Source organism: Elephas maximus, chromosome 7, assembly GCF_024166365.1.
Source record: "Elephas maximus indicus isolate mEleMax1 chromosome 7, mEleMax1 primary haplotype, whole genome shotgun sequence".
Taxonomy (NCBI): domain Eukaryota; kingdom Metazoa; phylum Chordata; class Mammalia; order Proboscidea; family Elephantidae; genus Elephas; species Elephas maximus.
Genome location: NC_064825.1, coordinates 125958754 through 125982496, shown reverse-complemented (window position 1 = coordinate 125982496; position 23743 = coordinate 125958754). Strand labels below are relative to the sequence as shown.

At 44.9% G+C, this 23743-nt stretch overlaps 2 protein-coding genes across 3 annotated transcripts; both read left to right on the top strand.

Annotated features, from left to right (window-relative positions):
* The first annotated feature begins 15 nt into the window (after positions 1-15).
* Positions 16-863, top strand: TEX54 (testis expressed 54). The gene is given in 3 exon segments (XM_049891850.1): positions 16-162; positions 165-418; positions 674-863. Coding segments are annotated over 3 exon segments (591 nt in total).
* STX5 (syntaxin 5) lies at positions 743-23133 on the top strand. Of its 2 annotated transcripts, none has more exons than XM_049892273.1 (11): positions 743-867; positions 1534-1777; positions 2771-2841; positions 3010-3065; positions 3182-3252; positions 6309-6425; positions 6510-6566; positions 6748-6829; positions 7569-7675; positions 7875-7996; positions 22366-23133. In XM_049892273.1, the coding sequence occupies exons 2-11, from the start codon at positions 1553-1555 to the stop codon at positions 22523-22525; spliced, it is 1068 nt and encodes a 355-aa protein (XP_049748230.1). In that variant the 5' UTR covers positions 743-867; positions 1534-1552; the 3' UTR covers positions 22526-23133. The 2 variants fall into 2 exon arrangements, with proteins under 2 accessions (XP_049748230.1, XP_049748231.1); XM_049892274.1 differs by lacking the exon at positions 743-867 and adding an exon at positions 1089-1444.
* Positions 23134-23743: the final 610 nt, after the last annotated feature.

Here is a 23743-nt window from a genome sequence, read left to right as displayed (position 1 = left end):
GGGCCGCGGGGGGCCATGGGCTGCTGCCAAGACAAGGACTCCGATGAGGCCACCAGGGAGGCCGACTCCGTGGAAGGTGGGAGCAGAGATGCAGAAGAGGGGGACAGGCACGGGCGCGGGAGAGGAGGCTGCCCCAGCGGTATGGCCAGGGAGGTTGGACAGGGGATGGTAAAGCAAAGCTCAGCGGCCTCGTGGACCCCCTAGGCACCGAAGGGACTGATGCCACGGACGCCCCGAGCCGCCGGAATCGCAAGTCGAGCGAAAGCCTTCTGATCACTGTGCTGTGGCGGCGGCTATCCCTGTTCAGCCGTCGGGGCTCCTCACGGTCGAACAAGAAGCATTCAGGCCAGAGTCAAAAGCCGGGGAGTCAGAAGGCGGAGAACGCCCCGGAGAGGATCCAGGAGGAGTCAGAAAAGGGGTGACCCCAGACCTGCTCTCAGTTCGCCCCAGCCTCCAGAGAATAAAATTTCTAACGCGGACTTGCGCGAGCGCTTACTCTCCACTGCCACTTTCGGAGCACCGGGCGACGGCACCACTGGGGCTGCGGGCTCTTTAAGACTCCTACCCTAAGGTTGGCCTAGCCCCCCGGTGCTCAAGGGCTCCCTCCTCTGGGGCGGGGTCACGGTATCGGCCTAGCCAATGGGACGGTGAGGTCACGCCTACGCTCGGGCAGGGGCGTGTCTGCCGGGTCGCCGGGCTTGGAAAAGCGTGGCGCCGCGCTGTCGTCACCAGGGGCGGGGTTACGTGTGGGTGACGTGGCGGCTTCCAATCTTTGGCCGGGTTTCGGCGGCTTCTGCTCTCGGGGAGGAGGCAGTGACGGCCCAGGAGACTGTGGCATAGGCAGCGGCGGCCGGCGGCAGTGAGGAGGTAGGATTCGCTTTAAGAGGGGGTCCGGTCGCCGTGTCAGCTCCGGGACAGCGGCTCTCTGGGGGCGGCGACGGGGGGGAGGGGAACAGGGGACGAGCCGGCAAGTCTTGCCGGCCCGGGGGGGGGGGCGGTGAGCGAATGCTTGACCGTCCAATCAGGAACGTTCCTGTTGAGAAAGACGTCGATATTAGCTAATCAGTGGTTGCAATCCTCCAGGAGGCGGAACTTGGGCGGGGGGTGGGACTTCCTGTTTCAAATAAACACTTAGAGATTCCCCCCTCCGCCCACCGAAGTGTGTCCCGGTCAGGAAGTCCGTCACCGTTTCCCCCTGAGGAGTTTAAGGAGCCCAGGGGTACGGGACGGCCCAGTTAAGGCCTGGGGCAGCTGCACCTGCCGAGCTGTAGCCTCAGGGCCACGGGACGTGGCTCTGGCCCTGGCTGCGCTCAGGGCCCCAGGCCCGCGCCCTGGCCGACCGAGCCAAGTTGGAAGAAGGGTCTGAGGAGGGGACAACTTGAGCCGGGAAGGAAGCGGGGCCTTCCCTCTGCGGGCCGGCCTTGGGCGCGAAAGTCCGTGCCAGGTGCAGAAAGGGCCGGAGGATTTGCTGGTCGGGGGGAACTTGTGGGGATGGAGGCTGCCTGGGGAATGACACTCTGCCCTCCACAACAGTCCGAGGTTATGCGTCTCAATGATCCCGCGGAAACGCTACGGATCTAAGAACACGGATCAGGGTGTCTACCTGGGTCTCTCAAAGACACAGGTCCTGTCCCCTGCAACTGCTGGCAGTGGCAGCAGCGACATCGCCCCTCTGCCCCCCCCAGTGGCCCTAGTCCCTCCCCCTCCCGACGCCATGTCCTGCCGGGACCGGACCCAAGAGTTCCTGTCTGCTTGCAAGTCCCTGCAGAGCCGTCAGGTAAGGACCTGGAGTGGGAAAGGCGAGAGGTGAGCCGTAGTCGGTGGGGAAGTGGGCTGCAGCACTGTTTGCTGAAGTAGTTCTTGGGGGATCCTTATGGCAGGCTCATGTGTGGGGCTGTGGGATCTACTAAGCAGCAGAGAAGATGCAGGTTAGCTAACTGGAGGCAAGGACCTTGACTTCTGTGAAGAACCCCCTGAGGGTAGGGCTGTTGTTCTGGGAGGAATCCCTCAGGGCCAGAGGTGGCTGCACTGTATTTGATTTGGATAAGTAACAGGCTCTAGCAATACGCTTTAGCTGGGAGGCATGCACCTTGAATTCTGGTTCCCACGTAGTTCTAACAGAAGTTTGTTTTGTGACCGTGAGGAAGTTAATTACTATTTGGACCTCAGTTTTTCTGTCATTAAAATGAGAGAAGTTTTCTAGATCAGTGATTTTTGTCAGAATTGCTTTAGAGTGTCTTTTAAAAGGCAAATTCGTTTGTCTAAGTCCAGATTCCTAAATCCAAGTGGGATCTGGGTAACTATTTTTAAGTATATTTCGTGTTCAGCTCTTGCTAATAGCTGCTCATCCACATGATCTCCAAACCTTCTAGTTATACTTCTCTTTTGATTCTGAGAATAGAATGGCAGTACCAGCTACCAGTTTAGTATTTATAATATGCTCAATATTTGTCTAAAATACTTTACAGCTTTTTTGTCATTTAGTTTCAGTAACAATAATAGGAGATAGGTGAATTGTTTTCCTTTTAGAGTAGAGGAAACAAAGACTCAAAATGGTTTAAGTCTCTCAGCTAATAAGTGAGAGTCAAGCTTTGAACCCAGATCTACTTGTCTTTAATCTGAGCTCTTAAACTACTACTGCTGGTAAATCTAGGCTATCTGATTAAGGAGCTCATCACTAGAAGGAGTTTAGTGGGCATCTGAGGAGCAGTAAAGTCTGGAAATGAGGAAGGGAGAGCTAAAGTTGTCACCTCCTGACATTGCTTTTCAGAATGGAATCCAAACGAACAAGCCAGCTCTGCGTGCTGTCCGGCAGCGCAGTGAATTCACCCTCATGGCCAAGTGAGTCGAGAGAAGCGGTGTGGTGGTACGCTCTTGTGTCTGAGCAGAAGTGGGCTTGCCTTTGATAGGCTTGGCTGTGAGGACTGGGATTGGCTGTGCTGGAGCTGATGCGGGAATAGGCACTCTCCTGCCCTTTCTTACAGTGCTCTCACTAATGCTCATTTGCAGGCGCATTGGGAAAGATCTCAGCAACACATTTGCCAAGCTGGAGAAGCTGACAATCTGTGAGTGTTTTGGGGGACCCTTTTGTGGTGGGGCAATGAACCAAAGACATTGGGGAGCCTTACTCTGAGTCCTGTTTCTGACCTCACCTGTTGTGGGTTCTCACTTGTCCCTGCAGTGGCAAAGCGCAAGTCCCTCTTTGATGATAAAGCAGTGGAAATCGAGGAGCTGACATACATCATCAAACAGGTGAGCTACTAGCCATCGGTCAGATCACTTCCATCATTTTCCATTGCTGTGGAAGCCCAGAGCAAGTTTCTAGAGCCAGCCCCAAGCATCCTACTCATCCATTGAGCCAGTAGATACTTTTGGATAACCTACAAGGTACAAAGGATTATGCTGGGCACTGGTGACAAAAACATGAGACAAGATTCCTTATTCCTTATTCAGGCTTATTGTCTAGAAGAGGTATCCAGCCCCATGAACCCATACTTACAGTGAGTAGGAGTCAAGTGGTACAGAAAAGAGCTTACAAAAAGATCAGTGAGACCCGTTGGGGGTGCTGGGAAGGATTTTATAGCAGAGATGAAATCTGAACTGGTTTCAAGTCTTGTGTAGCAGCAGTGGAAGGACATTCCAGACAGAGAAAACTGTGTATACAGAGGCATGGCTTAAAAAGGGAAAGTTCAGGAATAAGACATGCCTTCCAGTTTTTGCTCAGACGTTATCTGCTCACGAATGCCTGCCCTTATGCTGTTTAATACTCCAGCGCCCCAAACTCTGGCTCCCTTGCCCTGCTCTTATTTTCTTTTTCCGTTCTAACATTCTCTGTAATGACGTTGTTTATTATGCTTATTGTTTATCATTTGGTTTTGTTCCATCCCACCTATCTCAACCACACCCAACAAAGAAAGAAAATGAAAACATAAGTACCCTAAGAACAGGGATTTTCCTTCCTGCTTTTTCAAAGATCAATCCTAAGTGTCCATGTAACAGTGTCTGACATATAGAATGGGAATTCCAGAACACTTGTGCTCACATGGAACCTGTGTATAGACCAAGAGGCAGTTGTTCAAACAGAATAAGGGCATACTGCGTGGTTTAAAATTAGGAAAGGTGCATGTTAGGGTTGTATTCTTTCACCATACTTATTCAGTCTATATGCTGAGCAAGTAATACGAGAAGCTGGGCTATACGATGAAGAATATGGCATCAAGATTGGAGAAAGACTCGTTAACAACCTGCAGTATGCAGACAACGCAATATTGCTTGCTGAAAGTGAAGAGGACTTGAAGCACTTGACTGATGAAAATCAAAGATCACAGCCTACAATATGGATTACATTTCGACGTAAACAAGAGACCTCACAACTGGACCAATAAGCAACAACATGATACATGGAGAGAATATTAAAGTTGTCAAGGATCTCATCTTGGATCCACAATCAATGCCCATGGAAGCAGCAGTCAAGAAATCAAATGTCATCTTATTGCATTGGGCAAATCTGCTGCAAAAGACCTCTTTAAAGTGTTAAAAAGCAAAGATGTTCTTTGAGAACTAAGGAGTACCTGACCCAAGCCATGGTATTTTTAGTCATCTCATATGCATGCCAGGGGGTGGATAATGAATAAATACAACCAGTAAAGAATTGATGTCTTTGAATTATGGTATTGGCAAAGAATATTGAATATACTATGGACTGCCGGAAGAATGAACAAATTTGTCTTGGGAGAAATAAAGCCAGAATGCTCCTTAGAAGGGAGGATGGCGAGACTTCGTCTCATGTACTTTGGACACGTTATAAAGAGGGACCAGTCTCTGGAGAAGGACATCATGCTTGGTAGAGGATGAGCAAAAAAGAGAAAGACCCTCAATGAGATGGATTGACACAGTGGCTGTAACAATGGGTTCAAACATGGCAACAATTGTGAGGGTGCAGGACTGGGCAGTGTCCTATTCCATCATACACAAAGTTGCTGTGAGTCAGAACCAACATGATGGACCCTGACCACAACATACAGAGGGCACTCAGTATTTACTGAGTCAATGTCAGGAGGTGAGGCTGGAAAAGTAGGTTGAAGGCTGGTTATGAAGAGCATTGTCGGCCTTGCTAAGGAGTGTGGAATCGCCCTGAATGCGATGGGCTACAGAGGGAGTCTTTTTAGGAGGAGAGTGTGACCTGGAACATGGATGGGGCAGAGAAGCTAGGGAGGGGCTGCTATGATTATCCAGTACAAAGATGATTATGGCAGAGGCCCAAGAGCAGATGCATTCAGGAGGTGCTGAGCTTGTAGAAGAGGGTCCTCTTAACTCTTGAGGTGTTACTGCATAGGCATATAAGAACCAGCCCACTGGATTCAGACAAACCTGAGTTCAGATCCCTTGTTTACCTTGGTTAAGCTAGCCAACTACTCTGAACCTCAGTTTCTTTATCAGTAAAAAGAGGATAATAGTAGTACCTACTTAATAGGGCTGTTGTGAGGATTTATTTTTTTCAATTCCTCACATGATTGAGTGCCTTTTGGCTACCTGGTATTGGGGATTCAGCAGTGAACAAGATAGATGTGGTCCTTGCCCTGAAAGAACTTTCTGATTTGGTGAGATAGATACTATATGCGTAAACAGAAAAAATAATTTCAGATAGTAATAAATCATATGGAAGACGTAAATAAAGGTGAGTTACTTGGACTAGGGACTACTTTAGATGAGGTGGTTTAGGATAGCCTGGCTGAAGAAATGACATCTGAGACCTGATTGGGAGTGGGAAATATACATTTGGTCTGGCATAGGAAGGCTGACCATGATACTAACTCATTGTGGGTGACCTTGGGCAAGTCACAGCTTTTACTCTTTTGCAATAGTAATTTTTAAAAGGAATTCCGTGTATAAAAAGCACTTTGTTGATGTCTTTGGGAAACCATAGAAAATACTAGATATTCTTTCCCTTTCCTGGGTAGGCTCCAGGTGCCTTGTTGGTCAGCATGCTCTGGGTCCAAGATTGGCCTTGTAAGAAATTGGCCATGAGCATGACCTCACGGTGTTGGAGTAAACAAGTCAGTCGTTTGAAAGTGACTGAGGCCATATTTCTCCTCTTTCTGGCCCTTCTCTGCAGGGACTGAGTTAGAGCAAACTCTAGAGCATTCTAGTTGGGAAGTCCCAACAGGCCCTCTGGTCTGAAGGAGATACCCTAACTCCTGTTGGTAACTTCTACCCTGCCCTCCCTGCCAGAGATGTCCATGTGGAAAGATGATGGCTGGGAACAGTCTGCTTGATAATTATTATTTTTTTATTGTCTCTTTTCCCAGGACATCAATAGCCTTAACAAACAAATTGCCCAGCTTCAGGATTTTGTGAGGGCCAAGGGCAGCCAGAGTGGCCGACACTTGCAGACCCATTCCAACACCATCGTGGTCTCTTTGCAGGTGAGACCTGGGGGGAAGAGTGAGGGAGGCAGAGGGGAGGAAGGTGTTCTTTTCTCTGGCTGACCTTTTCTTCTTTTTTTCTAGTCCAAATTGGCCTCCATGTCCAATGACTTCAAATCGGTTTTAGAAGTGAGGACAGAGGTAAGAAGAATCTATGTAGGAGGGGTAGGAATCTGGGGGTAAGGGCCCAAGAAGGAAATGGGAAGGAGGGCCCATGGACGAGTGAGGGCAACAGGGTTATGGGGCCAGCAAGAAGGATCTCTTTAACATGGCCGCTTTCCCCAGCCCTCAGGACCTTTTTGCATTTCTTCCCCAACCCTAGAATCTGAAGCAGCAGAAGAGCCGGCGGGAACAGTTCTCTCGGGCACCTGTGTCAGCTCTGACCCTTGCCCCCAACCACCTGGGTAAGTCACAAGCAATAAATTGGGACAGCCCTGAGAGGGTAAAGCCTAGTTAGTTATTCTGGTTGTGATGGCACCCTCTAAAGGCAGGTGTTGGTAGGTAAATGGAGGGGCAAGGAAGTTGCTGAATTCCTGCAGCGTAGAATTCATTAGGCTTTATCTCTCAGAGTCAAACATGATTGCTGAGATTTGTGATCCATACTTTGTCTCTCACATTCTCACCTTTGGGAGTGAACTTAGTGATGTTTCAGAACAACAATACCAAAACCAAAAATTAAATCCAATGCTATGAAGTCTATTCCGACTCATAGCGATGCTATAGGACAGAGCAGAACTGCTCCCTAGGCTTTCGAAGGCTGTAAATCTTACAGAAGCGGACTGCCACATCTTTCTCCCACAAAGCGGCTGGTGAGTTTGAACCGCCAACCTTTCAGTTTGCAGCCAAGTGCTTAACTACTGTGCCACCAGGGCTCCTTAGAAAAATAATAGTACCTAATGCCTTTGGTACGCATACTCACTTTACTCATATTATCTTATTTGATTTTCATAACCACCCTTTGAGAAAGCAGCTGTTATTATCCCCATTTTACAGGTGAGGAAACTGAGGCTCACAGAGGTTCAATGACTTGTCCAGGGTCACAAGGCTAGTAAGTGGGAGAGCTGGGCCTCAAATCCAGAGCATGCGGGCTCTGAACCTACTTTTAACCACTAAGATGTGCCCTGTCTTCTTTCTTCCTTCCAGCGGGTGGTGCTGTGGTTTTGGGAGCGGAGTCCCGTGCCTCTGGGGATGTGGCCATTGATATGGCAGACTCTCGGACTAGCCAGCAGCTGCAGCTCATTGACGAGCAGGTACCTAGGGTCTGAACTGGGCAAGAGTTGCTCATCTCTCCCAAAAGGAGGATGACAGCTCGTCTTTCCTCCTCTATGGTTCACAAGCGAGTGTTTGAAGTGTGTTATGGGCAGAATGGCAAGCTGGGAGGGTCCTAAAGACCCAGGCCCTATCCTGGAGAAGCTCACAGTGCTCTTGTGCTCTCTCCCTCTCCTGAAGGATTCCTATATCCAGAGTCGAGCAGACACCATGCAGAACATTGAGTCTACAATTGTTGAGCTGGGCAGCATCTTTCAGCAATTGGCACACATGGTTAAGGAACAGGAGGAAACCATTCAGAGGTGAGACACTCTATCTCTTGCTCCAGACAGAGAAGCCTTCTCTTACCTGTGGCTTTGCATCCTTAAGGTTCCCAGAAGCAGCTTCAGCTGCTATATCCACTTGACAAATTTTTATTGAGCATGTCCTCCATGTCAGGCACTGTTGTAGGTACTGGGGATACAGCAGTGAATGGAACAGTAAGGTGTCTATTTCATGTACTGGCAGCAGTGAATGGAACAGTAAGGTGTCTATCTCATACACTGTTTTTGTAGTGTACGTATGGAACTGGGAAGGGACAGCCATTAAAAAGAATTGACAAACAAGAAAATCTTAGGTAGTCGTAAGGGTTGCTCGTAGAATGGCATATTAAGAAAGTGACTAAGTAGGTTCATTGGATTGGGTGTCAGGGAAAGCCACACTGAAGAAGACATGACATTTAAGCAGAGATCTGAATGACGAGAGGGATCCAACCATGTGAAGAAGAGAGAAAGTATTCTAGGCAGTAGGGACAGCTAGAGCAAAGACCTAAGGTGGGCCAGTCTTGCTGTATTCAAGAATGACGGCCAGTTTGGCTGGAAAGTAGTGAATAGGAATAGAGAGGTATAGGACGAGACTGGAGGGTGGTAGGCAGGGGCCAGGGCATGTAAGACTTTGGAACCAGTAAGTGAGAGCATCTGTCCCACCAATGGGAGGGCCTCACTCCTCTGGGGCCCCTGCTACCGCAAGAGACGTTTTTATCTGGTCCTTTTCTGTAGCACTTAGCTTTCTGACGGTCATGAGGATACAGCAGTAATGAAAGAGACAAAGATCTCTGTCCGGGTGGAACTTACATTTTAGTAGGCGAATAGATAATTAAAAATAAGCATAATGAGTAAATAAATCATCTAGATATTTAACAATATATAAAAAGTGATAAATGAAAAAAAAAAGTAGTGAAAAAAAAAGTGGTAAATGCTATAAATAAAAATCGAGTGTGGTAATCTAACCAGGAGGACCAGGTTTGGAGGGGCAAGTTGTAATTTTAACTAGAATGGTGTAAATGGGTAGTGCTGGTAGTAGTGTCAGAACCTGTCTAACTTCACGGGGGATAAAGCAAGTCAAGATCAGCCCAAGGCAGATCCCTGTGAGGTGCAAGTCAGACACTCTCCGACCTTTTTACCAATTCTGATACCAGCCATGCTCCACACAGCACTCCTACTTCTGTTCTGCGTTCAGTAATTCATTGCAGTGGCCACATACAACTCCCAGACCGTACTTACTGTTGAGGATCAACAGGCTCTACAGCTCAAGGTCAGGACCAGGAAGCATGTAGGCAAAGTCTCCTTTCTTCATTGCAGGCCTCCTCTCAGTTCCTCTTGGCCCCTGTACAAATAACTACAAATACGAGAATCAGCACAAAGCCAATTCCAGATTTTTACATTCTCCAAGTGGCTATACCACTCCATCTCTGACACCAGCCACTCTCCCACCACTCAGCACTCTTCCCTCCCCCGTTCGGGTTTGGCAGTCCACTGCAGCGTCTCAGAACTCCCAGACTTGTACTTGCAGTTAAGGAGTTTATTAAGGAACAGAGTACAAGTAGGGATCAGGATCAGCACGCTACAACTCGGGATCAGGACCAGGAAGCATGTAGGCAAAGTCTCCCTTCTTCAGTGCGGGACAGCTCTCTCAGCTCCTCTTGGCTGTGCAGGCTTCCTCTCAGCCCCCTGAGGACCAGCTCTTCTTGGCCCCCTCAGGACAGTCTACCCTTGTACCTGCTGTCTGTCACCACCAACTGCTGCTATGCCCCTCCCAAGCCTGTCACTATCTTCAGAGTTAACAGCCCTTAACTGGTGTTACTGCTCTTTCAGGAGGTTCCTTGCCTCCTCTCCCTCTGCTGCTTTTCTCTTTTCTTTTTGCTTCTGTCTTCCTGCTTCTTCTGTCTGAAAAATCTCTGTGGGATTGGCTGCATATGTACACAACTCCTTGTCAATTTCAAGGCATGGCGGGGCGGGGGGGGGTGGTCACAAACTGACCAATCCCCTCTCCATAGGCCACAGGTACTTCATTTGCATAGTCTGTTGGCCAGTCCCTGCAAGGTGCATACCAATCACAGGGTGGGCTGTAGGCCCAGGACAAGACAAAAAGTATCAAACTACAAACTGTTTACGGCCTACCCAAGAAATGTCAATCAACCTGGCCTAAACAAACCGGGGTAGAAAATTAGGGCAAAGGTAACTTCTCAGGGCTTAGGGGAAAAAACTCTCTCAAGCTGTTTTTCCAAAGAACCAAGGTGAAAGGCCACATAAAGGAGCTTGTTTCACCACGGATGGTTAAGGTAGGCCCTAGTAAGAAGATGGCATCTGACCAAGACTTGCAGGGAGCTAAGGGAGTTACCCTGTAGATATCTAGGGAAAGAGGATACTAAGCAAAGGAAAAAACCAGTGTTAAATGCCTTAAGACAGGAATGTATCTGATGAGTTCAAGGACAGCAAAGAGGCCAGTATGGCTGGGGATGAGCAGAGGTGAGGGAAAGAGTAGTACAAGGTGGGGTCTTGGGAAATGAAGGACCAGGTCATGTGGGGCATTTTAAGGCCATTTTGAGGCTTTGACTTTTATTGAGTGACATGGGGAACCATTGCGGGGTTTTGTCCAAAGGGTGACATGATCTGACTTCAGTTTTAAAACGGTCATTCTGGTTGCTTTATTGAGCACAGATTATGGGGGCTAGGATAGAACAGTCCAGAGACCTTTGCAGCAATGTAGACAAGAGTTGGTGGTGGCTGGGACCAAGGTGGTAGCAGTGGGATTCTGGATATATCTTGAAGGTAGAGGCAGCAGCATCAATTAATTGATGGGCTCCATATATACGGTGTGAGAGGAAAAGAGAAGTTGATAACCCCAGGTTTTTGATGTGAGCAACTGAGAGTATTTGTGGCCTTCGTTGGAAATAGGGATGGCTACTTGGGGTAGAGGAGGTCTGGGGGCAGATAAGGTTGTCGTTGGACACCGTCCATCAAGAGGTAGTCTGTTGTCCGTTAGACATCTCAGAGAAGATGTCCAACAGGCAGATGGATATGTGGGGTTTAAGAAACAGGTCTGAGCCGGAGATGCAAATGTGGATGGAATTGGACTGTGAGCTGTTATACAAGCACCATAAGTGGGTGGCTTTAAAGAACAGAAATTTATTTTATTTTTTGGAGGCTAAAAGTCCAGATTAGGGTTTTGGCGGTATTGATTCCTTCTCTGCTGTAGTCCCCAGGTGTTTGTTGGTTCCTTGGCTTGTAGGTGATCCTCACATGGGGTCAGATATGTCTTCCTCTGTGTGTGCACGTATGTCTCGATGTCTATGCTGCTTTTATAAAACTCAGAAGTGATTAGGTTTACGTTGTATCCTATGCTGGTGTGACTTTGATTGATTGATTAGATTAAATTAGATTACATTATGGAAGATTATTACATTACATGTAACGTAATTGTATTGCATTACGTTACCTCCACAGGTATAGAGGTTAGGCTTCCAGCATTTATTTTGTGGGGGCACAATTTAATGCATAGCACTGGCTAAGGGAGTGAGTGTATAAAGAAGGAGATAAGCACTGAATTGTGGGGTAGTTTTTGGCCTGAAGTCTCAGTCCTGGGAGGAAACTGAGAAGGAGCACAGTGATGAGGTAGGAAAAAAATTAACAAGTATGGTGTCTAGGATCAGGGCTTCAAAGTGGTTTGAACCGATTCAGTAATGGTCGATGAAGTGTAATCAGAACAGACCCAAATTTAAAATGTGGGTGAAATGGAAGAATAATTATGGGTAAAGCCCTGCTAGAAACTTAATCTCTGTCTTAAAAAAACAAGGGCAGCATGCGTGTTGCATAGCAACCAAATCTCTTGACCAGCAGAGTTGGAAACAGTCGTGCCTGACTCAAAGAGGGTGGCTTACCACGCCACTTTGAATGTGTGTTGCTGTCTACAGGCATGGCAGAATCCAGTTTCCTGCATCAGGCTCCTGATAGGCCTCACTATGCTTCTTCCGAGTCTCCCATTCCAGGGCTTTGACCTGTAATTTTCTCCATTCTGCTTATCTTTCCACTTCACCCACATTTCTAAAAAATTTGGGTTCCTTCACTGTTGGGCTTTTGTTTCATTGGCCATAACTGAACTAGGCTGAACCAGTTGGAAGCCCTGCCTAGGAGCCCAGAGAAGAAAATAAGTCAAGAAAAGATTGATCAGCTGTTACACATTTTGCTGATACGTCAAACCAGATGGGAGCTGAAAATCTAAGTAGATTATGTTGAGTTCATTAAATATGCATCCTTAACTTCCACAGTCTCCTTAAAGTTAAAATAGTGCCACTTCATATACAACGGGAGAACCTTCAGTCCTCTCCTCCGTCCTTTATAATGTTGTGTTTGTTTCACCTACATACTTTATGAATCCAACAATACAATAGTATAATTTTTTCAGGTTTTAAAACTTTTTATTTGAATATTTCAAAATTGTGCGTTTCAGTAATTAAAATCATTTGAACAATCAAAAAATAAACACTCTTAAAATGTGTTTCATAGTCTGCGGCTTTGCCTTTGGTCTGTGTATTTGCTGTCGTCCCAGCCAGCTTCTTCCTTTACCAGCATGCAAGTTCTTTTTCTTCTCTGCCAGCAAGACAGGCCAGTGGGAACGAGCGAGCGGCAGGTGTGGCCTTTGTCCTTAGTAGTTTGTGATTCTTCGATGTGAAAAGAGGCAGCACAGCCATTTACACTGGATTCAACCTCTTTGCAGCTTACAAAGTTAAACAGCTAAAAGTAGTAAAATAAGAAAGCAGTGCGTATTGGCGACACCTGCCTCGTTACGGGTCTCTTGCATATTTCTCCTGTTTGATCATCTCTTTTGAAGGCAGAAAATTTTTCTCTTGGCGTTTCTGTCTTCTTCAATTTCAATTTATTGAGTTTCTCGATCTTAGCTATACCGGGTTTGTCAGACATGGGTACAAAGACAGCAAGGTATGCAAGCGAGCGGAGTTTGGCCTGTGCAGTACAATTTTTGTTTTAAAGTTAAATGTATTTTAAAGAAATTAGGAGGAAAAGAATAGTCATTTCTATTTATTCACATGTCTCCCATTTCCGGTTCTTCATTTCTTTCCGAAGACCCAAGTTTCCGTCTGGCGCCACTTCCCTTCAACCTGAAGCATTTTTTATAGTGCAGATCTGCTGACGACAAATCCTCTTAGATTTCTTTTATCTGAAAATTTCTTTATTTTACCTTTATTCTTTTTTTAATTGTGGTAAGCATATCAGTAGCAGAACGTTTGTTGTTCCTACAGCTTTCACATGTGCAGTTCAGTGACCTTCATTTTGTCCAGCGTATTGTTTCATCATCACCATTAATCTTTCCCAAATTTTTCCAACGTTATCTTTTTTCTTGAAGGATATTTTCTCTGCATATAGGACTCTGGGTTCACAGTTTTATTTTTTACACACTTTATGTAGTTCTGTGTCTTTTGATCTCCATTGTTTTTAATGGAAATTAATTGTTCTATGCAGTGTGTTGTTTTTCTCTGGCAGCATTTCAAGATCTTTTTGTTAGCTTTGGTTTTCAACAGTTGACTATGACGTATCTAGATGTGGTTTTCTTTGAATTTATCCTGCATGGGCTTCTCTGAGCTTCTTGAAACTGTAAATTTTTGTCTTTCACGAAATTTGGGAAATTTTTGACCATTATTTTTTCAAATGTGTCTTCTGCTGCTTCTTCATCTCTTCTTCTGGGTCCCCAGTTTTCCTTATATACATACATATGTTTTGTTAGGGGCTGTTAAGTAAGTTCCAACTCACAGCAACTGTATATACAACAGAAGGAAACACTGCCTAGTCCTGTGCCATCCTCACAGTGGTTGTTGTGCTTGGCCCGTTGTTGCAGCCACTGTGTCAATCCATCATGCTGAGGATCTTATAAACCAAACCAAAAAAAAAACCCACCGGGGTTTCTGAGGGTCTTATAAATACATGTGTATATAATTTTTATATGTATATATGAAATGCCTTGTGATGTTTCACATGAATACATGAAGTTTCATATATATGTATTTATGAAATGCCATTTGATATTGCCCTGCAGGTCCCTGGGGTGGTTCTTTTTTCCTAATCTTTTTTCCTCTGGATATTTGGATAATTTCTATTGATCTACCAAGTTCAATAAGTTTCCAGTGTCATTGCCAGTCTGCTGTTAAGCCTATCTGGTGAATTTTTTATTTCAGATACTGTATTTTTCAGTTTTAAAATTTCCATTTGTTTCTTTTTTATAGTTTGTTTCTCTACTGAGATTTACTACCTTTCCAATCACTGCAAGCGTATTTTTCTTTAATAGCTACTTTAAAACCCCTGTCTGCTAATTCCCAACATCTAGATTATATTGAGGTCTGTCCCTATTCTTTGCCTCTTTTCTGGAGTATGGATCATGGTCTCCTGGGTTTGTTTGTTTTTTTTTTTTTAATATCTAGCAATAGCTGTGATGCATTAGAGGGATTCTAAATTCTGTTATGTTTCTCCAAAGAATATTGATATTTTTGTTTTGGCAAGCAGCTAAATTTGCTAAACTGAAGTCGTTTTTTATATTTCATGTGGGGTTTATAGTTGTAATTTATGGGAGGTTGGTCTAATAGGAGCTGCCCAGCCATTACCAGAAGCAGAATCTCCAGGAATGAAAACTAGTCATTGGATTCAGAAATGTAGATGTTGTTGGTGACTTTGACGGTGGTTCAATGGAGGGCTAGAAGCAAAAGCCTAAGTGGAGTGGGATTTAAGAGAGAACGAGTGAAGAGGAATCAGAGACAGTAAGAACAGACGTCACTTTCCAGTTCTGCTATATACTCCTAGTTGCTCTCCCCTTAATGAGACAGGACACTCCTTCTCTGCATGCTGTATTCCCATGTCCATTCAGCCAGCTTCTGTCCCCCTCTGCCTTTAATCTCCTTTCCAGACAGGAGCTGCCCATGTAGCCTGTATGTCTGCTTAAGCCAAGAAGCTCACTCCTCACCAATATGATTTTCTGTCTTATAGTCCAGTCCAATCCCTGTCTGAAGAGTTGGCTTTGGGAATCGTTCCAGTCATGGGCTAACAGAAGGTCTGGGGACCATGATCTCTGGGATTCTTCTAGTCTCAGTCAGACCATTAAGTCTGGTCTTTTTACAAGAATTTGAGGTCCACATCCCACTGCTCTCCTGCTCCATCAGGGATTCTCTGTTGTGTTCCCTGTCAGGGTAGTCGTCAGTTATAGCTGGGCACCATCTAGTTCTTTTGGTCTTGGGCTGATGTAGTCTCTGGTTTATGTGGCCCTTTCTGTCTCTTGGGCTCATGATTACCTCGTGTCTTTGGCGTTCATCATTCTCCTTTGCTCCAGGTGGGTTGAGACCAATTGATGCATCTTAGATCGCCACTTGCTAGCGTTTAAGACCCCAGACGCCACTCACCAAAGTGGGATGCAGAATGTTTTCTTAATAGATTTTATTATGCCGGTTGACCTAGATATCCCCTGAAACCATGGTCCCTAGACACCTGCCCCTGCTACACTGGCCTTCGAAGCATTCGTTTTATTTAGGAAGCTTCTTTGCTTTTGGTTTAGTCCAGTTGTGCTGGCCTCTCCTGTATTGTTTGTTGTCTTTCCCTTCACCTAAAGTAGTTCTTGTCTACTATCTAATTAGTGAATATGCCTCGCCCTCCTTCCCTCCCCCGCCACTCTTGTAACTATCAAAGAATATTTTCTTCTCTTTTTAAACTATTTCTTGTGTTCTTATAATAGTGGTCTTAACACAATTTTTGTCCTTTTGCAACTGACTAATTTCACTCAGCATAATGCCTTCCAGGTTCTTCCATGTTATGAAATGTTTCACAGATTCCTCACTGTTTTTTATCAATGTGTAGTATTCCATTGTGTGAATATACCATAATTTATTTATCCATTCATCCGTTGATGGGCACCTTGGTTGCTTCCATCTTTTTTGGTGTTGTAAACAGTGTTGCAGTGAACATGGGTGTGCATATATCTGTTCGAGTAAAGGCTCTTATTTTTCTAGGATATATTCCAAGGAGTGGGATTGCTAGATCATATGGTAGTTCCATTTCTAGCTTTTTAAGGAAGCGCCAAATCAATTTCCAAGGTGGTTGTACCATTTTACATTCCCACCAGCAATGTAGAAGTGTTCCAATCTCTCCACAGCCTCCCCAACATTTATTATTTTGTGTTTTTTGGATTAATGCCAGCCTTGTTGGAGTGAGATGGAATCTCATTGTAGTTTTGATCTGCATTTCTCTAACGGCTAATGATCATGAGCATTTCCTCCTGTATTTGTTAGCTACCTGAATGTCTTCTTTGGTGAAGTGCCTGTTCGTATACTTTGCGCATTTTTTAATTAAGTTATTTGTCTTTTTGTTATTTTTTGCACTATCATGCAGATTTTAGAGATCAGACACTGATTGGAAATGTCATAGCTAAAATCTTTTTTCCGGTCTGTACGTAATCTTTTTACTCTTTTGGTGAAGTCTTTGGATGAGCATAGCTGTTTGATTTTTAGGAGCTTCCAGTTATCTGGTTTCTCTTCTGCATTGTTGGTAATGTTTTGTATACTGTTTATACCATGTATTAGGCTCCTAGCATTGTCCTTATTTTTTTCTTCCATGATCTTTATCGTTCTAGATTTTATATTTAGATCTTTGATCCATTTTGAGTTCGTTTTTGTGCATGGTATGAGGTATGGGTCTTGTTTCATTTTTTTGCAGATGGATATATAGTTATGGCAGCACCATTTGTTAAAAAGACTGTCTTTTCCCTGTTTAACTAACTTTGGATCTTTGTCAAATATCAGCTGCTTATATGTGGATGGATCTATGTCTGGATTCTCATTTCTCTTCCGTTGGTCTATGTATCTGTTGTTGTACCAGTATCAGGCAGTTTTGACTACTGTGGCAGTACAATAGGTTCTAAAATCAGGTAGAGTGAGGCCTCCCACTTTGTTCTTCTTTTTCAGTGATGCTTTACTTATCCAGGGCTTCTTTCCCTTCCATGTGAAGTTGGTGATTTGTTTCTCCATCTCATAAAAAAATGTCCTTGGAGTTTGGATCAGAATTACATTGTATCTATAGATCGCTTTTGGTAGAATAGACATTTTTACAATGTTAAGTCTTTCTATCCCTGAGCAAGGTATGTTTTTCCACTTATGTAGGTCTCTTGGTTTCTTGCAGTAGTATCTTGTAGTTTTGTATGTATAGGTCTTTTACATCTCTGGTAAGATTTATTCCTAAGTATTTTATCTTCCTGGGGGCTACTATGAATGGTGATTTCCTCTTCGATGTTCTTTTTGTTGGTGTAGAGGAATCCAGCTGACTTTCGTATGTTTATCTTGTATCCTGATACTCTGCTGAACTCTTCTATTAGAAGTTGCAGAAGTTTTCTTGAGGATTCTTCAGGGTTTTCTGTGTATAAGATCACATCATCTGCAAATAGGGATACTTTTCCTTCTCGAAAGGATGAAAATTTTAAGATAGACTTTCTTACGTATGCTTCTTGGATCTGGGTTTGAGCAACCTCTTTGGAAGCCACTGATTCAACCTGGAGTTCTTCAGTATGTAGATTCTTGGGCCTCACTCTAGAATCTCTGGATGTGAGACCTGGGAACTTGAATTTTTGAGAAGTGCAACAGGTGATTCTTACTTTATTCGAATGTATGAAAACTGTTGATTTAATGTTTGTCATTTCTTTTTCCTCTCCAATTTTTTTTTTATAATTATGCTTTACGTGCAAGTTTACAAATCAAGTCAGTCTGTCACACAAAAACTCATATACACGTTGCTACGCACTCCCAATTACTCTCCCCCTAATGAGACAGCCCGCTTTCTCCCTCCACTCTCTCTTTTTGTGTCCATTTCACCACGTTCTAACCCCCTCCACCCTCTCAACTCCCCTCCAGGCAGGAGATGCCAACATAGTCTCAAGTGTCCACCTGATCCAGGAAACTCACTCCTCGCCAGCATCCCTCTCCAACCCATCGTCCAGTCCAATCCATGTCTGAAGAGTTGGCTTCGGGAATGTTTCCTTTCTTGGGCCAACAGAAGGTCTGGGGGCCATGACCACCGGGGTCGTTCTAGTCTCAGTCAGACCGTTAACTCTGGTCTTAGGAGAATTTTCCCCTCCAATTTTTAAATGAAAATATTCAAACAGAAAAGTTGGGAGGATAGGACAATGGACACCCACATTGCAGTCGCCTAGACTCAGCAACTGTTAACACTTCACCATGTTTGCTTTCTCTGTCTTTTCCTGAATCATTTGAAGATGCAAACGCTACAACGTTGTCTCCCTGACTACCTCAGCATGCCCCTGCTGAGCATAAGGCATTCTCCTTAACAGCCACGATACCATTGTTGTATTAGTCTACGTACCACAAACTGGGTGGCTTAAAATGACAAAAAATTATTGCCTCACAGTTCTGGAGGCCAGAAGTCCGAAATCGAGGGCGTCGGCAGGGCCATGCTCTCTCTGAAGACTCTTGGAGAAGATCACTCCTTCCCTTTTCCTAGTTTCTGCTGGTTCCTGGCAATTCTTCATGTTCCTTAGCTTATAGATGCATCACTGCAGTCTTTGTGCCTCTTGGCCATCTTTCCTCTGTGGCTCTCTCCCTGTGTCTCTACTCTTTTTATAAGGACAATCAGTCATGTCAGATTAAGGCCCTCCCTACTCCGATATGACCTTATTTTAACTCATAACATCCTCCAAGACTGTCTCCCAACAAGGTCACATCAACAAGTACCAGAGGTTGAGACTTGATGAACGTATCTTTTTGGGGCACACAGTTCAGCCCATAACACATACCTAAAAAATGAGCAATTCTCTGACAGTATGTAGGAACCCCGCTGGTACAGTAGTTAAAGAGCTCGGCTGCTAACCAAAAGGTCAGCAGTTCGAATCCACCAGCCGCTCCTTGGAACCCTATGGGGCAGTTCTGCTCTGTCCTGTAGGGTTGCTATGAGTCGGAGTCGACTAACGACAATGAGTTTTTTTCTCTGGTACTCAGATCATATTCAAATGTCTTTGTTCTAAAAAATGTTTTTAGCTTTTTTAAATTCAATTTAGAACCCAGCAGGATTCACGCGTTGTATTTGGTTGTTACTTCTCTTTAGTCTACCTTTGGTGTTGTCTTACTTTTTATGACATTGACTTGTTTTTGAAGAGGCCGGTACAGTAGAGTTAGAGAAAGTCCTGCATCGTACATGGGTCCATTGTGTCTTCATGATTAGGTTATTTTGGGCTGTGTAACCTAGGTGATCACATCTGTAGGCACTTAATGTGTGACTATCCCTTTATTGGTGATGCCACGTTTGGGCACTTTAAGGTGGTAACCATCAGATTTCTCCGTCAGAAAGGCCCATTTTCCCTCTTTCTGTGACTAAGTCATCTGTGGAGCGATGCTTTGAGTCCATGTGAACGTCCAGCTCTGCAGGCTCATGGTGATCCTTGTCGGAATCACTTGTTAGATTGTGCATTGCAAAATGGTGATTTTCTAATTCTGTCATTTCCTTTTACATTTATTAGCTGGTATTTTCTCTATATATCACTATGAAGTCATGGCTTTTTTAATTCAATGTATTATAATCCATTTGCCATCATTCTTTATGACAATGAAATTTCTTCATTCTGGCCATATGGAGCCACTTCAGAGCAGCTTCTGTGTATTTTTAACATGAGTCCATTTACTCCCAATCATAAAATTTGGGGGAAACAGAAACTCAGAAAACTAAAATCCCAGGTCTTCTAATCATGGGCAGGTGACCTTTACAGTTAGTTCTTGGGCTCATTGCCTTTTTGGGCTCAACCTTTTTCTTCTTTCTCCTCAACTTCTCATACTCACATTATAGTCCTCTGGTTTCCCATGCTCTCATATCAGTGTCATTATCTGTCATTTCTGCTCAGCCAAACTCTAGCTGCTGCTGCATTTGCTTTTAATACCTAGAGGAAGTTGGCTGCCCATTCTTGGCTGAGATTAACATTCATCCTCTGTGTCCTCCTACCTGAGGACACTCTGGAAAAGGTATCAGGCCAGAGCCAGCCATGCAAAAATGTCCACATATTGGGCGGGAGATAGCCAGATGGCTGTCACGCGCCTTGGTTTCCTCCCATGAATAATATAACCACACCCCTGTACACTCCTTATCCTTTACTTCCCAAGAGTGACTCGTTTGCACATCGCCTTCGCAATGTCCACCATGTCTATAAGCAATCAATTTTTTTTTTCTGTTTCAGTCACGGTTTTTTTTTTTTTAATAATGTGTTTTCAGTGAGAGTTTACACAACAAATTAGGTTCCCATTTAAATAATAAGTTATTCAGTGACATTGACTACGTTTTTTGTCATGTGTCAACATTCTTATCTGCTCTTGTTGTCACAGGAGTTTTTTTTTTTCCTCCTAAATTTTATTTTGTTGTTGGGAACATACACAGCAAAGTACACACCCGTTCAGCAGTTTCTGCATGTTACAGTTCAGTGACATTGATGACATTCTTCGAGTTGTGCAGCCATTGTCACCTTCCTTTTCTGAGTTGTTCCCCCCTCATTAACATAAGCTCATGTGCCCTACGGTTCCTATCTAATCTTTTGAGTTGCTGTTGTCAATTTGATCCCAAGACTCCAACTTCTTACGGCTTGATTCTTTCCCTCTACAGTGTGTCTTTCTCTTCATAGAACATTTGTTTATCCTCCTACCGTTGCATACTTTGCCCCTTTCTGTTTTCCTTAGCTCACCTCTCTCCTTCCCAAGCAATATTTTCTGTCCCATTCATTTTTTTTCTAATTCCCCTGCTACTATCTCTGAATATCCCACTGATTCCTGATTTTTTCACCATCCGAACTCCTGTCTATCAGTTTTCATTCATGAACTCTGGTAGAAAATCTTTCATATGCCAGGTTGCATTTATTAACCTTTTCCATTTTTGTTAAGCAAAGCCATTCGTAGTTGCCCGTATGAACCTTATTTGGTTATAAGAAAACAAACGCATCCACACTGAGAAATGTAATTATACCCAAAAGCTAGGAAGCCTGACACTTTAGTTAGCCTCTCCAACATTATTTGGAAATCACATACGATCCAGGCTCCTCCTGTGTTTGAGACACTGAGGTTAGCTCACAGTCTTCATGACCACCTTCTCAGGACTGGGAACTGGCAGCCACTGGGCCACCCTCTCCTCTCACTTCCCAGCAGGAGTGCCAGGCTCCACCACATTCTTTGTACTTGTAGCCCACAAGTGTGTCCGCTCACAGGGACTACTTTTGCAAAGATAAGGATTTCTATTTGGTTTTTAGGATTGCATATGCAGATTGACTGGGAAATCCTTTATTTTCCTCGGGACTTTCTCAAGAGATTGCCCTTCCTCTAAGAACTTCTCTATATGTAAGAACACCTAATTCTCTAAACCGAAGGATGTCTATGTCTATTGGAAAATTTTCATCCTTTCAAGTTTCAGTTTCTTTTGCATATGCTTGTCTACATTTTCTGTTTCCTTATCCCCCTTTTCTGCTTCAGCCTGCTATAAAATTGTTCCTAAGCCCTTCAACTGAAACTGCTGGCACTGACGTAATTAACACCTTACAGTTCTTACCTCGTACTTCCATTCTCAGAGACATGTTCTCCCAGTAGGCCTTTTCTCATCCCCTGACTTCCTGTCCACATTAAATTTCTCTTCTTCTCTCACTCAGAACCAGGATTTCCTGACTCTGATGGTCTGTGAACTTTTTTCCCTATTATAAATGAGCATATATTTATTAGACAGAAATGAGTAAGTACTGATGAGCCAAAAATTACAGCTAACATTTTGAGGGATCTTACCCATGGGTTGTTGATTGTGATTCATAGCAACCCCACACGACAGAGCAGGACTGTCCCATAGGGTTTTCTGAGCTATGATCTTTACCAGAGGAGATTGCTAGTTTTTTCTCCTGTGGAGCTGCTGGGTGGGTTCTGACCACCAACCTTTTCATTAGTAGCTGAGCACTTAACCGTTGCATCACTGGGGCACCTTTACTATGGATTAGGCACTTTATATTTGTTGATTTATTTTAGACTGACAACAGCCTGAGAGGTAGGGTGTGGGATACCCTCATTTTGCAGATGAGGAAAATGAGACATGAGGTTAAGTGACTGGCTTAGGGTCATAAGCTAATAAGTACAGAGCCGGTTTTCAAACCAGAGCTAAGACTTGGTTATGTAGCCCTCCCGAGCCTTTTTTATGCCCCGTAATAGATACAAAAAAAGGTATCATATTGTATATAAACCCTTTTTGTCCCCACATATTGTGACCATCTTTCCATGTCAATAAATACACCTCAACAGCATTCTTTTTAATCCAGTGTCCTGTTTCCTTTCCTCCCGGCCTGTCCCCAGGATCGACGAGAACGTGCTAGGAGCCCAGCTGGATGTTGAGGCCGCCCACTCAGAGATCCTCAAGTACTTCCAGTCAGTCACCTCCAATCGGTGGCTCATGGTCAAAATCTTCCTCATCCTCATTGTCTTCTTCATCATCTTTGTGGTCTTCCTTGCCTGAGCCCTCTCTACTCTTAAGGCACTCCATGGGGGTTTGGAGCCCTCCCGGGAAGGCAGGTGGCCAGTGCTGCCACTGAGCCTGTGCAGGGTGCTTGGGAGAAAGGCCCTGTTTCCCTGGAACTGCTAAGAATGGCCACTGCCCCTTGACAACGTCCCCCCCCCCCCCCATCTTGCCTCTGGCTACCCTGTCCATCCTCACCATCCTCAACCCACAAAACACACACGGTTCTGGATTTGGACTCTGCTGTGAAGTGACTGGAAGGGAGCAAAGGCCAGCTGGGGGCCAGTGGGAGAGGCTGTCTCTACTATGAGTTTTTCTAAATCCTCCCCAGCCTCTCCTAAAGGAAACTTTGGCAGCAAGGGGAAATGATGCCCTTCCCCCCACCTTCCTGAGAGTGAGGAGAGGAAGAGAAACTGTCCCAGGGACCAACTTTCCCATCTGGGTTAGAACTTGACCTCTTTCTTCTTCCTTTCTTCACCATGTGAGGCTGGGGGTCCTGAGCCCCTCGGCTGCCTGCACAAACCCCAACATGGCTGCTCGTGACTCTCAATCTGCCAAATGCACTGCAGCCCATTTTCTCCCAATTACAGCAAGACTGTCAGCCTCAATAGCCATGTTGTCATTTCTGGGTGGGAGCGTCGAAGGGCCTAGGCAGCAAGTGGGTGAGACCACTGCCCAGTACCAAAACTGAAAGGGTTGCGCTGATGGCTCCAAGGGGCCCCAAGGCCGACTGTGGCAGCCTCTGAGCTCTGTACACACAGCCGCCTCCAGGGAGCAGAGAACCAAATGCAACAGCACCTCATTAGCATGAAACTTCTTTCAAAAGGAGGAGCTGGATCCCAGAGTGGGTGATTGGTGGCCAACTCTGAGACCATCTCGAACAGTGTGTGGACTGATTCCATCTGCATCCTCCAACCAGTTGACCTCAGTTCTTCTCTGAGCTGGTTGAGGCAGGAGCTCTGCCTGCTGTCAGTACCAAATAATGAAGTGCTATATGCCCTGCTCCAGCTGAGGCTCTGTGTTTTCTCCAAGCCCTCGCCAAATTGAAGCCAGTCAAAGAACAGAGGAGAAAACTGCCAGTATACCCATCCTCCAGGGAGGTTGATAGGCTGCTTTGACCTTCCTGACCAGAACCCACAACCACACCATTCTGAGATCACTGGAGTCCGTCTTTCAGACATCCCAAAGGAAACTCGAGCTATAGAGACTCCAGTCATC

What these genes read in the sequence shown, in the direction of transcription:
- STX5 (XM_049892273.1), top strand. Translation starts at nt 1,553, where the DNA reads ATGATCCCGCGGAAACGCTACGGATCTAAGAACACGGATCAGGGTGTC. An exon ending in GCTGGAGAAGCTGACAATCT is followed by an intron (nt 3,066 to 3,181) that starts GTGAGTGTTTTG and finishes TTGTCCCTGCAG; the next exon opens with TGGCAAAGCGCAAGTCCCTC. An exon ending in CAGGAGGAAACCATTCAGAG is followed by an intron (nt 7,997 to 22,365) that starts GTGAGACACTCT and finishes GCCTGTCCCCAG; the next exon opens with GATCGACGAGAACGTGCTAG.